Raw genomic sequence first — 17,060 nt, forward strand, 5'->3', positions numbered from 1 at the left:
AGATCAAACCTGAGAATAAATAATACTTTCTAAATAAGTGAAACTTTGCTTCTTTGGTTTATAATTTCATCATTTCTCTGCATTGCAGGTGTTAGGCTAGATTCTCTTTGACCAGCTAGAACTTGGATTTCAACATTAAGTGAAAGTGAAAACAATCTTTTTCTTCTAATAGTTGACATGGAACACATTGTTATAACAGATGGTGAAAACAATGCAAAGCTCCACAGTCGGGTCTTCTTCCACTCTTCCCTGGTGTCTCTCTTAAATGCGTGACGGCTTGAATCAGTGAACTTTGTTTTATAGGAATACTTTTAAAATCACTGGAGAAATTCATAATTTTCTTACTTACTATTTGGAAGAATTCTTTGACCAATTTCTAGACTTGGGAAGCTAACTGTCTCCCATTTCATTGGCCTAATGAAGGTTAGGATAGCTAATAATGATTAAAATCAATTGGTAGATGATATTATAAAAAGAAGTAGAGCCAGCCTTATTAATTTGTTTTAGACTACTTTGCTTTTTATAGAAATGTTAATTTTAACATTTTAAAATTTTTCAGGTAACTTCAATTTTTACACCTATAACAGCAGAAATAACAAGTCTTGATTCAGAGAATATAGATGAAATTTTAAGTAAGTATCTTGATTTTTTTTAAAGTACGTTTCTTCTGTATAAATAATTTGTAAATAAGATTTCAGTTATCTACAATAGTTAACAAACTGGCATTTTGGCTCATTTCACTGAACTTATAAAGGCACTTTAGGTTTTGGTCATTAGTAAAAAATTCTTTAAATGTGTACCTTCTTTACTGGGTTGTAAGACTTAACTCTTTTGTTTATTTGTCCTGGCATAGCTACTATTCCTAACAATGCATTAGGTGGTCTGCTAGGGTCATGTAGTTTCCACTATACTCTACTAAATACTAAGAATCCACTTTAATTAAATGACTTACTCTCCAGTCTCTTTTATAACATTGATCCAATTAAGGTAAGTAATTGTATTGAATGTATTGTTTGCTGACAGTGTGATTATAGGTAGAATTAACTTGGGATATTCTGATTTTGCAGATACTAAAGGAAAGGTCAATGCATGGTTGATATGGTGGGTGATTACAGTACAGGAGATCAAAAAATGTGTGCTGTGTCCATAAATCCTTTCTCCTTTAAAAAACAAAACAAACAAAAAGCACCATGTTACTGGTTTGCATATGACCAATACCAAAAGTGTTAGAGGTAACAGGAATTAAAAGGCATTGAGTCCATAGATTGTTATATGTTCATGGAGCTTTAAATGTCAAAAGAATCTGTTCCCACCGTATGAGCTCTCTAGAGCATTACCTATATACCAGGTATCAGAAAGACACAGAGGGCTTTTTATCTGTGCCATTTGGCCAGCTCTCAGGTTCCTGGCAGAAGCCAATGACTGTTCCTATTTGCATTTCTATAAGTTCATGGGTGATGCTGGAGCTTCTGGTCCAAAACCATTTTGCGAATCACAGCTTGAAAGAAAAGGCAAGTAGACCAAAATGTGTGAGGTGAAAGAAGGAACTTGAAGTGTGCACTGTTCTCCCTCTCACCTTCCAAATTGTGGAACATCTTTGTGTATTAGTTTCTCAAATGCTGAAAGAGTTTTAAGTTTCTCTGCAATGGGTTTAATCAAAAGAAGCAGTACTGTGTCTTTCTCCAGTCTTCGAATCCCAAGATGAGAATCTCAATGGTGAGATTTTCATGTGACAGAGTATTAAGTGGGTAGAAACTGGGAAAAGTGGATATTATAATGCTATAGTTAAGTGTTCAGATCTCCTCAGCTAAAGATGATTCTACTCACAGAGCTGGTTCCCAGTTACTATGTGATGGAATATTTAAAATGGATTATTAAGCTCTGGACCATCCCACTTTATAAGAATGGATTGTTTAGAAGTTGACATGCTCCCCAATAGAATTTGATTTCTTTTTTGCCTTATAATCATTTGAGACACAGTGAAAGTATTTTTGTTAATGGAGGTTAGAGAAAAAGTGTTACGTTATATGTAAGCTAATGTTGCCCTTAGTTATGTATGGCCTTCTGGGTGAGAGGTTATTAGTATTGTGGATCTTTACTTGGCCCTTTATGAATAGGAAAAAGATCATAATGAAAATTGTATCTTTAAATTTGTCACATAGACACAAATAACTTTGATTTTGTTTTTCAATTTCAGATAATGCTGATGTTGCTTTAGTAAATTTTTATGCAGACTGGTAAGTGATCTTGTTTTTAGTTTGGGGTTTGGTTCTGCTGCCCCCTTCTATCCTTTCTTCCTTTTCTATTTTTCCTGTCCATAAGAAGAGGGCATAGATTGGAATTCAGGATTTAGATGTGGCAAGTTTATAAAAATAATATTGATATTTTCAACTTAACACTTTTTCCCAGGAAGCCGGTAGTTCTTGCTCTGAATCAGATTCTGTCTTATGTGTTTGTATGATACCCTGAGACCATTTTCTTCTTTTCACTTCAGATTGATTATCCCTTATCTGAAGTGTTTGACTCAGAAGTGGTTTATTTTTTTGGAATATGTTCATAGACTTTTAGCAGTTGTGTGCCTCTAAAGTTGGAACTATTCCAAATCTGAAACTGTTTATTATTTGCAGTTTCAGATTTTCAAATTAGAGATGCTCAATTTAGATACTGTTTTTGTTTTTAAATCTGTTTATGCCCTACCAGACAGACTTACTAGTATTCCCAGAATCTAGAACATGATGTTTAAGTATGCTAAAGAATGTGTGATGGAGACAGGAATGAGAGAGAATTAATTGAACAGTGATTTGAAACACTGGCATTATTGTTTTTAACTATTCCCTAAATGGCTATTGCCTGCCAGCTGCCACCATCCTGCTTTAGGTTGGCTGTTGTCTTGCAGTTTCCTTAGCCCTGCGACAGGGCTCCTCTCTTGGTTTTCTGTGCCTCTAGTTTTACATATGTCCACAATATTCTCTGCAGTGTAAGTCAGGGTTTATATATTATATTTTTGTATTATGTATTTCCACACTGTTCTCTGTAATAAAAGGCTGATTTCTTCCCTACAGTACAAGTACAACTTGTTTGAGTTTACACTCTTATCTTAAACCTTCCAAATCTTTAGGTTAAAATTAAACCCCTTGTATTGACCTAGATTTGCTCACTTACATCTCGTGCTTCTTTGTCCTCCCATATTCTGCTCATTACACTAAACTTCTTTCAATTTCTATGACACTATTCTCCTGCCATCTTCTCACCCTGGATGACTCATTTCTTGTTCTCACATACCTCTTTATTTGTTATTCATCTTTCAAATATTAGGTTGACGTGCCACTTTCTTCTGGTCATCTTCTTGTATCAGTTTTCCTACTCTTCTGTCAAGTCAGATTAGGAAGCATTTTACAGTGTCCAGTTTGCAATAATTATGCATATGGCTTTTTAATTTTACTATTGTGTAAAAAATAAATGCATTCCATAGAGACTGGTCTTTAGATTGTCACCTCTGTCTGGGCTAGTGACAAGCATCATATATTCCCTCTGTGGTGGGTTGGCAAGATCTAGCTCCCAGCCAGACGAGTGAGCATGAGGGTGAAAAACTGATGCTTTGCCCTGTGCTGTTTCTGAGCTGTGCTGTTTGAAGGGTAGGCATAGTGAATGCATTTTTACCTTAAGATATTTTCATTTCACATTAGATTTCTTGGATTTAGCTCTTTTGTAAGGCAAGGAGCATCTGCATTTCTCACAGCACAGTCTTAACCAGCTGTACCCCTATACATGCTACAATCTTGGTGATTCCCAAATAGCATCTTTGCTTTGTGGAGATAGTTACCATAACTATACTTTTTAAAATTTATTTTTATTTAAATTAGACCATAACTGTACTTTAAAATGTCATCCTCAAGCACTTTACAAAACATGTGGCTCATAAGTATATAACAATGTCTCTTGAATGGGTGTGTGGATGCATGATACAGGTATTTAAAAATCTTTAATAAAAAGTTAATAATTCACAGGAAAATATTATGTATAATGTATGTAAATGTATAATGGAGGTAGCATTTCTCAAGAGTTAGGATTAATGTTAGTCATAAAGTTTGGTAGAGATTTTTTAGTCCAGTTTACTTTACGGGTAAGGAAACTCAGATCCAAAGGAGCAAAGCACTTTCCCTGTGACCAGTCAGATTGTAGCACCAGGCAAACTGATTGTAGTGCTCCTGACTGAGGAATTCTGGGTGTTATGAGAAAGCTGAATAGTACATGCAAAATCTTAGTTGGAATATGGAATAGTAGCAGTTATTTGAGAAAACATATTACCTAAAGAATGTCTTTTACTATTAATGGTGAATTGGTGCTCTTTTTTTCAACTGAGAAAACTTGGGTAATTTGCTGATAGGCTTCCTGTGTTTTCTTTCAAAGGCTACACTCTGTTCTCTCTGGAAGTTGGTTTTCTTATGTAGAAGTACTGTAATACCTCAGATAAACCAGGGTAGGTGCTTAGTAATGCAGTGAATGTGGCAAGCTCTCTCTGTCTCTCTGTTGTTCTAAGGCTCAGAATTGCCCTGCAGGTAGGTATTGTCATTTGCATTTTAGATTGAGGAGGTTAAGGTTCAGAAGGCCATCTGTAGTAAGTGGTGGATCTGGGATTTATACTCAGGTATGTCTAAATCTAAAGCTTATTTTTCTCCCACTAGGTCATAATAGTAAATGTTTCCAAAGTGTCTCTGTAAGACTGTTACCTCTGTGGTTGATTGGTTAAGGATTATTTAAGCCATCGGTTGAAGATTGGGTTCAGAAGACCATAAAAGTGGTTCCATTGCTTTTGTGGTGTTACCTGTGTAAATGTAGCGTTTATGTGCATACGAATTTCACCTTCTCCTTTCAACTTTTAGTATTCAAACACATACTGTTTTAAATATGAATCTGCTTAAAAACTTAACTGGACAGCCTAGAGAGGAGCTCTTGGTATGACACGTCCTTTGCTCTGAAGCTAGAAGCCTTCCATCCTGTCTCAACTAGACCCCAGCTAAAGATCTCAGAACCACAAACCAAACCCTGTCTCTGCCTTCCCCTGCCCTCTACCTAGTCTATTTTCAGAAATTTTTAAGTTTTCGCAGACCTTGGGTTCTGCCTGTTCTAGTTTTTGAATTTACCAGCTTGCTCATTTAACAGACTCTATTGAACGCTTATTAGAATATATAGTCAAATAAGACACGGTCCATGATGTCCACAGACCCTTCCTACCTATCCCAGACGGGAGATTTAAGATGCTAAAGAGGAAAGAACCACTTGAAAGCAGGAATCTGAAGATACAGATTGTGTCTCCTTGATATATTCTAGGACATCTCCTTAGGAAGTCAGGTGAGTAGGCTAGAGAGAGAAACAAGAAGAAATAGGGAGGTGTAATGCTGCACCCTTTCACATACTCTTCACTGGATTATTGCTAATATATGTGAATCACATGGATTAGAATCCATGGATTTCTTCAGGAAAATGTCTTGGTGCATAAAGGCTCTAAAAACAATAGTAACAATTATAGTGTTTTACCATATCCTCCTCAGTACCTTTTCCCACAAAATGTCCATTTGCCCCAGCTGGTCGTATGTGTACACTATTTCTTCCCCAGCCCCTTTAATCACCCACAATATGTATTTATGAAGTTGATGGCCAAATGAGGGGCAGCTAGGATTAGAAGTAACAGTTTCCTGGAATATTGCAGATATTGAACCCCACTTTTAAATAGGTGGGAGAAGGGAACATGGTCATGGAGTCTTTAGGAACTAGAACTTTTGCTGCTGGACATAGTATGTTTATATGTGTGCAGAGATAAAGGCCTATTTTAATGTGTGGATATATTTTGAAGGGAAAATACTCATTATATGCCATATATTCCTTTAATAATACTGTTTTATTTAGTACCTTAACTTGTGTCTGAGATCAGTGGAGTATCTAGATGGATTGATGTAGCAATTGCAATAAACTAAGAGTTTGCACAATAATATGGAAATATGTTCCTTGTTCCGAGAAAGCTGATTTCTTCTGTAAACACTCAGATCTTAGCAGTTACAACCCAAGCAGTTTGGGGTAACAGGTATGCTGCAGGCTTGTGGCAGGGCCTCTGTGAGAGGTCCATAGCTACATGCACCATAACATCAGCGGTTAATCATAAGGCAGAACAACAGATCAACTTGGTAGTTTGCATAATATTGCATTAGAGAGTACGATCTTTGAATTCAAGTTGGTTTCCTCTCATTCATTGACAGACATCAGAGCCATGGTTAAATTGAATGTGTGATTGTCTCACAAGTTGTTTGTTGTGCATATACTAAACACCAGTGATTGATAACTGAAGTAAGATCCTGTGCCTTCTCCATTTCCCTGCTAACTAGTGTGCTTGTCTGTGTGTAGGTGTCGTTTCAGCCAGATGTTGCATCCAATTTTTGAGGAAGCATCTGATGTCATTAAGGAAGAATATCCAGATAAAAATCAAGTAGTGTTTGCCAGAGTTGATTGTGATCAGCACTGTAAGTAACTAAGTAGGAAGTCTGGAAAAAACTGTCATATTCCCTCTTCTGCAAACACATACCCACCCACCCCCATTTTTTTTTTTTTCAAATGTTCTGCTTTAAGTGAAGATAAAATCTAAAAGGGTCTGGAACCTAGAATAAATTTCTAATATTTCATCTCTTATGTCTTTTTAAAAAAATTCCATTCTGCCTCTGTAAAAGGTATTTATGTTTTTGCTTTTTTTTAAATTAAAATGTAGCAGGCTAAGTATATAGGTAGCAGCTAACTACATTTTCTACCAAAGCAAATATTAAAATCAATAAATGTAATTGAACTATAGTTTTGGAAGACAAATAGGGATTTGTTTATTACTCTTAGAAGCATGTAAAAATGTAATAGTCAATTTAAATCAGACTGTAAAAATATGCAAAAATATGATACTCATTCCAAATAATATAGTATCAGATTTTTGTGTTTCTGTTTATTTTAAAGATTCTGCTAAGACTTTGTGTTTAAAGTGTAATTAGTTTCAGTTACTATGATAATTATTGAACTATTAAAAAAACTTTGGGTAGTCTCTCTAAAAATCTATTTTCTTGTACTTTGTCTCTGTTGGAATGTACTCTGTAAAATCTTGGTGGTTTTTAATATAAGTAGCAGGGTTTTCTAAGTTGAACAAGTTAGTGCTTCCTCCCACATGCACTGCTTACTGTATTCCAGCCTTCCCTTCGCGGAGCACCAAATGAGTTGATCTTGGTAGGTCTTAGCTATTTCATCAGCTGCACTGGGAGTTCTTTGAGTGGCACCTCTTTTTCTCTTTTTCTTGATGCTCCCAGTTGTAGAGACTTAACAATTTACTGTCATGCGTTTGACAGTTTTTAGAAACTCATTAAAAGCTTGTTTATAGTGAGTTCTTGGTAAGTTGCTGTATACAAAGCTTTCTCCTATTCCACAAATTTCCTGTCCTTTATATTTGACCTACTGAATGCACTTATTTTGCTTCTGAACACCTGTTCTCTCTCTCTCTCTCTCTCCCTCCTTCCCTCCCTCCCTCCCTCCCTCCCTCCCTCTCTCTCTCTCTCCTCTCTCTCTCTCTCTCTCTCTCTCCTCGTTCTCTTTCTCCCTCTGTCTCCCTCTGTCCATTTTTCCAAGTAAAGAAACAGAAATAAAGTGGCTTAACCAGTGGTGCACAGCTTAGTATACATTAATCTGGAATTAGAACCCTGATCTGATCAATGCCCACACAGAGCAGTTTTGTTCTTTCTTGTTCCATTCAGAGAGCATTTTGAGGATTTACTAGCACTGCTCAATGCCAAGTAGAAAAGCATTTTCTAACAGCATATCATTTCAAACTATTATAAGCCATATTCCATATTTCTGTTTGTTAGGATTCACAGCTGAATTGAATAGAGGGCAATAAAAATGATAGGTACAAGCCTAGATGATGTCTGTACACTGCTTTCTGGAGTACTTCCCTCCTGCCCTTTCACTGATAGAGAGCTTGGTGTGGGCTCAGTGTTCAGACCTTTCAATTCTTTTTGTATTTACTTAGATGTTACAATGCAAATACAAGTTCTCAGAGTCCCCACTGGCACTAAATTTGAACCACTAGGCTTTCATACTTGGCAGTCATGGGGAAGAGAATTAGTTATTCCTATCATTGAACCACCTATGTGCGTTATTTATGCTATCTTTTAAACAGATTAATTTATACCATAAATAAATATCATTATTATGTTTCCTTTTATTGAGAGAGACAGCCATAGTTCAGATGTTGTTTTTAACCCATTGTTGTTTACTAGTGAAAGTTAATCTGCCTTGTTAGGTGCTCCCTAAATAGTTTTCTCATTTGCGTAACTTTTCCTTTTAAATAATGATGGTGTGAAACTTACTGGTGATTTATTCACATTTTGTGGTTTATTCACCTTTTTGGTGTTTCCCTTAATTTTAAGATGTTCTGTACTCTTCCTAGTTTGTATTGAAGAAGTTCTGACCTGGAAGAGCTTTAGAAATTCTGTTGTCTGAGAAGTGCCTGATGGTCAAATCATTCTCTGCTAGGCTTGCTTTCTGTAACCAGTTATTATTAAGATATATTTGGCATGTGGACCCCGGGTTTAATGAGACAGTTGTGTAAGCTTGGATATGTGCTGGAAATCTCCACAGCTGAGATTTTTGTCATCCCTTCAAATTTGCATTGTGCCTTTCACGTACTTTTACCCCAACTGTTCATACCTTCAGCAGATCCCCCCCCCCTTTTTTTGTCATTTTCTAGAATTTTCTGTAAGTAGAGTCATAATATGTATGATTCTTTTTTTTAGCTTGGTTATTTTGAGATTACTCCATGTTGTGTGGTTAGTAATCATTTTAAGGGATTTTTGTTATTTTTGGGACAGGGTCTTCCTCTGTACCCCTGGCCTTGAAGTGCTGGGATTAAAAGCATGCATCATTATGCCTGGTTTGTTTGTTTTTAGTATTTAGCGACATTCTGTTGTAGGGTGATAACTGAGCTTGTGAGTGCTTCCATGTGCTTATATGATAGTTGTATATCTTTGATAAAGTATTCAAATTGTATATATTTTTCTTGGATTTTTTTTTTACTGTGTTGATGAGTTTAGATGAGTCTTAGTCCTTTTTCAAACATACTGTTTACAAATATTTTCTCCCATTCTACTAAGTGCCTTTTGAAAAAATTAAATAAAATACCTATAACATACAATTGCCACCTGGATTGTGCTTCTGTGTAGCTCCAGTGGTGTTACATATATTTGTGTTGTTTTTACCCAGTGTCTAGATCTTTCCTTAACTTGTGAAACTGAAATGTTGTAGCTATGAAACATCAACATCTTATTTCTCCTAACCCTCAGTCCTTGCAAACTGCCATTCTAATTTCTCTTTCTAGAATTACCCTGCTTTGGTGGAATCATACAATGTTTTTGTAATTGGCTTATTTCTCTTAGCATATTATCCTTAAGACTGGTTCCCTGTCAAGGCATATGTTATAATTTCCTTTTTAAAGTTAAATATCCTAGTGTTTGTTATAAGTGTATAATATATATGTAATAATAAAAGTTATATGAATCTAGTTTTGCAAAATATCTTATTGTACTAAGTATTATGGAAATACTTTCTTTTTGATTGACTTAATCAAATTGCCAGAATCACTGCTTAGCATGTAATCATTATTAAGGGAAAAAGGACTTGAACATAAGAACTATGGTACTATAATTGACCTGATAGCCAAGACAACTGTTGAGTGACTGATGGGCAGGTGGTGTATGCAGTGCAGATATGCTGGCTAATGGGAGACCCACTGTACCAGTAGGAGGAAGTAAGACCTGAGATTTCATCATGCCACTCAGAGCAGTGTTCAGTTTAATAGTTCAGTTTATTTCTGAAGTTTTTATATGGTATTTTTGGCTGCAGTTGACTGTGAATGTGGAACTATTATATACCCCATTTTGTTTGTCCATCATTTAGTTGTGCATAAGTGTTTCAGGTCTTCCATATCCTTGTTATCTGTATACATTATGTACCAAGTTTTATGTGTACTAAAGTTTTGAAAATACTAATCATTTCATAGGTATGAGGTGATATGGTTGGTTTGCATTCTCTAAAATTTAGTGATTGATGTTGAGTATCTTCAAATATACTTGTTAGTAATTGGAAAAAAATGTTTTTTTTAATAAGTTTTTTTTTCTTTCTGTTATTGAATGGTCAAGGCTCTTTATATATTCTAAATATTAGTCCTTTACCACACATTATTTTCAAATATTTCTGTCATTTTGCAGGTTGTCTTTTTATTTTGTTGGTCGTGCCCATAGGTGTTTTTTTTTTTTTTTTCTAATCCTGTAGAACAATTTTATCTGTTTTATATTTGTTGCCCAGGTTTTAGGTGTCATACCTAAGAAATCATAGCAAACCCAATGTCAGTAAACTCTGCTATATTTTAATAGCTTTCCACTCTTAGGTCTTACATGGTCTTTGATACTTTTTGACTTTCTTTTTTTGTATGGAGTAAGGTAAGAGAAGAGTCCAACTTTATTTTTGTGCATGTAAGATACCCAGGCTGTTTGGAACCAGTTGTTGAAGAGACTGTCCCCCCACTTAGATGGTATTGGCATCCTTATAAAACAACAGGTGATGGTGTATGTTATCATTTATTTCCAAGTTCTCTGTTCTGTACCATGATCTCTGCCAGACAGTTTCATGGAAGCTCTGTGATAACATTTAAAATATGGAAAGGGGAGACTTCTACTTTGTTCAGGATTGCCTTTTGTTGTTGTTTCAGTTTTGTATTACATTTACTTGTTGTTGTATATGCCACAGCATGCATGTTGAGGTCAGAGAACAACTTGGGACAGTCAGGTCTCTCCTACTGTATGAGACCTGGGATTCAAATTCAAGTTGTCAGGCCTAGTTACAATCACCTTTATCTTGCTGGCCTCCCGCCTTTTTACACATTTTTAAAAGTAAAATATAGTTACTTCAATTTTCCCTTCCCTCTCCACCCTCTAGTCCCTCTCATGTACCACCACCTCTTTTTCATGGCCTTTTTCTTTAATTATTATTATTACGTGTGTGTGTGTGTGTGTGTGTGTGTGTGTGTGTGTCTGTGTGTCTGTGTGTGTGTGTGTGTGTGTGTGCACATGCGCGTGCACACGCGCACATACATATATAAATACAACCTGTTGAATCCGTTTAGTGTTCCTTGTTTGTGTATGATTTCAGTGTTGATCACTCAGTGTTGGATAACCAATTAGGGGACTCATCCCTGAGGAAGACTAATTTTCCATTTCTTAACTGTTGTTAATTGCCTATAGTTCTTTGTCTAAGGAGGTGGGGTCCTGTGAGCATTCCCCTTTCCGTGTAGCATGTCTATTGGTGTTGTCATTGTTTATGTCTTGTTTAGGCAGCCATATTGTTGAGGTATCAGATAAGGCTTCCTTGTTGTTTTCTAAGAGAGACATTCTCATAACAGACTTCTGGTCCTTTGGCTTTTACCACCTTTCTGCCTTCTTCCACAATGTCCCCAGAGCTTTGGATACAAGAGTTGTGTTGTAACTGTTGTATCCATTGCCCTTTGGTTTTTTGTTTTGCTTTTGTTTGTTTGCATGTTTGAGAGAAGGTCTCACTAAGTAGCCCAGACCACTTTGGAACTTAATATATAGCCAAGGCTAGCCTGGAACTTGTAATCATCCTACTTAAATCTCCAAAGTGCTGGGATTACAGACTTGTGGTACCACAGCTAACTTAAATGTTGTAAATATCTTTCTTAGATTTATTTTATGTGTATGAATGTTTAGCCAGCTTGCCACCCTGCCCCACGTGTGTGTGTGTGTGTGTGTGTGTGTGTGTGTACAGCATGCCTGTGCATAGTCCCTACAGAGGTCAGAAGAGGGAGTCAGATCTCCTGGAGCTGTACTTAGGGCTTTCTGTAGACCACCACCTTGTAGGTACTGGGAACTGAACTCAGGTCCTCTGCAAGAGGAATAAGTACTCTTAACCACTGAGCTATCCTTCTTGTCTCATGTTCTTAATTTTGATAAAGTCCTACTTATTAATTTTTAATGGATCATACTTTGGATTTTGTATTTAAGAAGCCTATTCCTTTCCAGATATTATAAAATTTTTCTGCCTTGTTTTCTTCAAAAAAGTTCGTGTTATGAAGGTTTCCATTTGTGCCCATTGTTCATTTAGAGTTAGTTTTTACATGTGGAATAATATATGAGTTAAAGTGGGTCGATGATTTTTGCATGTAGTTGTTAAACAAATCTGTCATTACTTGTTGGTGAAAAAACTCTGTCCCTTTTTTCACTGACTGCCCTCACATCTTTGTTGAAATGAACTGGCCCTGTACTTATGACTCTATTTCTCCTCTTTTTTAGACTGTTGATATAGTATCTGCTCATTGCATATTTTGTGGATTATTGTATCTTGAAAACAAGTAGTGTAAATCTTCCAACTTTGTATTTTTCTTTTTTACTGTGGCTTTGACCGGTTTAGTGGTGTATTTCCATATGACTCATAGCCAGAATTCTACTTAGAATAGTTTCATCGGAACCACCAGTTTGGGGGAGAACTATTATTTTAGTAATCTTATGTCTTTGAATCATAAACATCCTTAATCTTACCATGTATTTAGATGTTTCCATTTTCAGCAATGTTCTCTTCTTTTTTCAGTCTACATGTATTATTTATCTGATACTCATAAACTATATTAATATATTTTATTTTTAGATTGATATTCTCTCTCTCTCTCTCTCTCTCTCTCTCTCTCTCTCTCTGTGTGTGTGTGTGTGTGTGTGTGTGTGCGTGTGTGTTTCTTTACTCATTTTGCTCTACCATCAACATCTCATGTAAAACTGGGAAGCCAATACTGGCACTCTCCCAGTGCACTCTGATCATATTTTATCAGCTCTTCCGCTGATGTCTTTTTTTTCTCATTCAGGCTGTTGCATTTACTTGTCAGGTTTTATGTCTTTCTGACCATTTTTTTTTTTTAATCATTAATTTTCAGAACCTGGGCATTTTTCAATTTGGGTTTGTCTAGGTCCCCCTAACCCCCAGGTTTTGTATTCTTAACTACATCTTACCTTTTGAAACTCTTATAAATGGTGTTGACTTTTAAATTTTAATATGTGTTTGTTGTTGTTGTAATTGTGGAAATTGAAATTAGCATTTGTATATTGTTCTGTGTGTTGGATTTTAATTGCAGCAGTTTTGTATGAAGTCTGTATGGCTTTCTAGTGAAAATGATTGTGCTCTACACAAATAAAGTCAGTTTTCCTTCCTGTGGTCACTATTTCTTTACCACATTCTGTTCAGAGAAGTGCGTGTACTTGTTGCTTTGGGATTCATTTTGTTTGGGGTCAGAGGATCCGTTTCCTGTCAAGGATACAAGGTGGCTTAAGAATCAAGTTATCATCTGAGACTCCGCAGGTCTCATTCTATTAGTCACCTGTTGGGTATTGTGGCAGTCTGCTCTGGCTTGTCTGCTGGCACTTCAGCCTGTTTACCTTGTTCTGACTCAACTGCTTCACTCAGATCTGCATCCAGAGCCACAGTGTTATGTATTGGAGAAGTTCCTGTGAGAAGTTTCTAGTTACATTAACTGATGAGCATATTCATTGCATGCTTATGTGGATTTCACTTGTTCTTACATATATTACCTCAGCTATAGCCACCACAGTCTTTTGAGTTAGCTAGTAGTATTTTCAACAAAAACTTGCATGCCTGTTCTCTGTAATGATATTGATTGGTCCTAAAGGTACAGCAACAGACTGTACATAGAGCTGAATACACAGTCCTTTGTTGTGACAACTTCTCTGAAGAGGGGGTATTATATTAATAAGCATAGCTTCCCCTGATGCGATAGGAATGTCTTCTTCTCTGAAGATACGATACAGAAGCTGAAGGAAGAGTAGTGCTTTTGTCGTAAGCTCGAACTGTAGTGTGACAGGTGTGTGTGGGAAAGATCTCACTGCGGTGTGACAGCTATGCGTGAAGGTCAGATCTCTCTGAGCCAGAATCTGTTTTTCCTTTCTTTAAAATTAATTTTTATTTAAATTAAAAACAATCTTATTTTACATACCATTCCCAGTTCCCTCTCCCTCCTGTCTTCCCACCCCTCCCCCCCAAATCCCCCATTCTACCTTCATCCACTCCTCAGGGAGGGTGAGGCCCCCCATGAGGGATCATCAAAGCCTGTCACATCATTTGAGGCAGGACCTAGACCTCCCTCGTGTATCTAGGCTGAGCGAGTGTCCATCCATAGGGAATGGGCTCCCAAAGCGCATTTATGCACTAGGGATGAATACTGGTTCCACTGCCAGAGGCCCCATAGACTGCCCAGGCCCCCAACTGACTCCCATGTTCAGGGGACCTGATTCGGTCCTATGTTGATTCCCCAACGGTCATTCTGGAGTCAGTGAGCTCCCACTTGCTCAGGTCAGCTGTTTTTGTGGGTTTCCCAAGCATGGTCTTGACCCCTTTGCTCATCACTCCTCTTCTACAGCTGGGTTCCAGGAACTTGCATAGTCCCATTTGGAGAAATTTTTGTAAATGCTATTTTACAATTTTTTCATCAGTCCACTTTAAGAGTTGATGATGAGGTGAGACTATATATACAGTCTAGAAACAACAGAATTACAGAACAATATAAAATTGCCACTTAAAAAATAAAGCTTCAAATGAGTACTTTAAAGAAGTCCCTTTGAGCCAGATGTTGGTGGCGCATGCCTTTAATCCTAACACTTGGGAGGCAGAGGCAGGTGGATCTCTGTGAGTTCAAGGCCAGCCTGGTGCCAGGATAGGCTCCAAAGCTACACAGAGAAACCCTGTCTCGAAAAACAAAAAGCAAAAGAAACCTAAAAAACAAACAAAAAACAACAAAAAAAAAGTCCCTTTGGAAGACAATGCAGCTCCTCATCCCTTAAAACAGGTTGGGAAGTCTTCTGTCAATGCTGTTTTGTTGGTTTTCTGTATTTCCTTCTGTCTCCTCTCCCACCTGCTGGTATCTCAGGCAGCTCTGCTCTGCCTTTACCTTACTTCTGAATATGCCCTTCTTAGGAAGGATGTTGTGTGAAAGGATCACTCCAGTATTGAGAACTTGGGAAGTAGAGTAGGAAAGAAGCCAGTTTCACCCAGTCAGTATTTCTGTTTCAAGGTGTGAACTGCACATAGCCTTGTTCATTGTCCCTCTGTTCTCTTAATCATCCAGCTGAGAAGTATAGTAGATGAGGCTGGATTTTCATCAGTAAGCTCATCAACTTTAAATTTCATTGAAATCCCAATGTAAAGCTTGTACTTCACCTCTTGCTCCTAAAATTCTCCATTTGCTATACTCATTGTAGGGAATGGATAGACTATAAGAGAACAGGCGAAGAAAAAGGAGACATGGCTGCTAAAGAGGAGACAGAGATAAAAAGCTCATCCCCAGCTGTTTCTGTCCCCAAGCTGACAGAAGAGCATGATGTCAGGCAGTTACTTTCTTACTTCTCAGTCTGGAGGACTTGGAAAAACTATGTCTTTGATCAGGATATATGCTATTGTTTACCCCTTAGACAGGGTGGCAGGAATCTTAGCTTCTTATATTGCACTAAGGGACTCCAGACTGGGACATGTTTTTGATGTGTATGTTGTGTGTTAGGGATGGTAAGGCTCTTCTAAGAGTTTGGTCCAAGGAAACAGATGCAGTATTGAAGTAGTTACATCACTAATGGTGATAACAATGACAACAAAATATAAGGCCAGGTGTGGTGGCATTTACATTGAGCCTCAGCATTTGGGAGGCAAAGGCAGGTGAATCTCTGTGAATTGAAGGCCAGTTTTGTCTATGTCAGGAATTCCCGGCCAGCTGAAGATATATAGTGAGACATTGTCTCAGTCAATCAGTAAATGAAATAAAATGTGATCCCTATAAGAGTATGGAACTTATCTCTTTAGTGCTCTTTCCCAGCACTGAGTCCTAACAGCTTTAGTAGTTCACTTGTAAGTTATTGGATTGGTAACTAGATGATTGAATGCCTACTATGCTGTCGTCTAACAGGTACACTAGTACTTTAACTAGATTATTTCAGTTCTCCCAACAGTACATAGAAGTATTTTCTTCTATATTTCTCCAAATCTAACTCGTCGTTGATTATAAGGAATAATTTTATCTCCACATGCAGAAATTAGTGTGTGTCTTATAAGAAGGAAAATTCATTCACAATATCTTGTGCCTCATTTGTCAACTGAGTCTGCTTTTATACCTTTCCACACATTGAGAGTATTGCCAGTGTTCTTGATTAGGGAATTTTTACTGAGCTCTTTCTACAAGTTTCTGCAAGTGCTGAAACCATATCTATAAGTATTATGTCAGCACTTTCTTACTTGACCAAGCTAAGAATTTACTTTGTTCTCAATTGAAATATGTCATTGCTAGTTAAATAGGTTTTATGCAAGTCACGAAGATAGAAACTAAAATATCAATAGTGGTTTTTCATAGAGGCCAGTAATGGCTAATAGTGGTGGCTGGATTGCAAGTGATTCTGTTTTCTTTAGCTTATTTTCCAAAAGTTTTTTGTCATTCATACACACTTTATACATGCATGTGTGTACATATATATATATATATATATATATATATATATATATATACACACACACACACACACACACACACACACATACACATGCCCCTTTTTTCCACTGTGGAATATGATTACATGTCACCTAGAGCCTCCTCATTTGGGAGTGCAAAAACAGAATTCATCATTGTGTTGGAAATGCTGCCTTGAATTTGGAAGGTCTTCTATGCCCCCAGTGGGACCAGGTTCTCTGCTGACCTCCAGTGGCTAGAGTCTGTATGGCATTAAGAATAGCAGCTCATGTGTATTGGTCAGTGCAGAACCATCCAACCTCTCATCAGCATTTCCTGGAAAGTTCTTTGTTCTTGAATTAGACAGTGTGCTACCATATACCTGTGTTATTCTTACCTGTCTTCCAATGCTACTTAAACTGTCCCTATTTGAAATTAAGAAGTTTTTATTAGAGCTATACACAAATCCTGCATAAAGAAC

At 37.0% G+C, this 17,060-nt stretch overlaps 1 protein-coding gene across 1 annotated transcript in view; it reads left to right on the forward strand.

Moving 5' to 3' along the window:
* Positions 1–17,060, forward strand: part of Erp44 (endoplasmic reticulum protein 44) — a 95,102-nt gene that overhangs the window by 35,413 nt on the left and 42,629 nt on the right. The window contains exons 2-4 of the mRNA XM_027403121.2: positions 560–632; positions 2,198–2,237; positions 6,400–6,515. Of these exons, the coding sequence (XP_027258922.1) occupies positions 560–632; positions 2,198–2,237; positions 6,400–6,515 (229 nt within the window). The remainder of the gene's footprint in view (positions 1–559; positions 633–2,197; positions 2,238–6,399; positions 6,516–17,060) is intronic.

Source organism: Cricetulus griseus, chromosome 2 (assembly GCF_003668045.3).
Source record: "Cricetulus griseus strain 17A/GY chromosome 2, alternate assembly CriGri-PICRH-1.0, whole genome shotgun sequence".
Classification (NCBI taxonomy): Eukaryota; Metazoa; Chordata; class Mammalia; order Rodentia; family Cricetidae; genus Cricetulus; species Cricetulus griseus.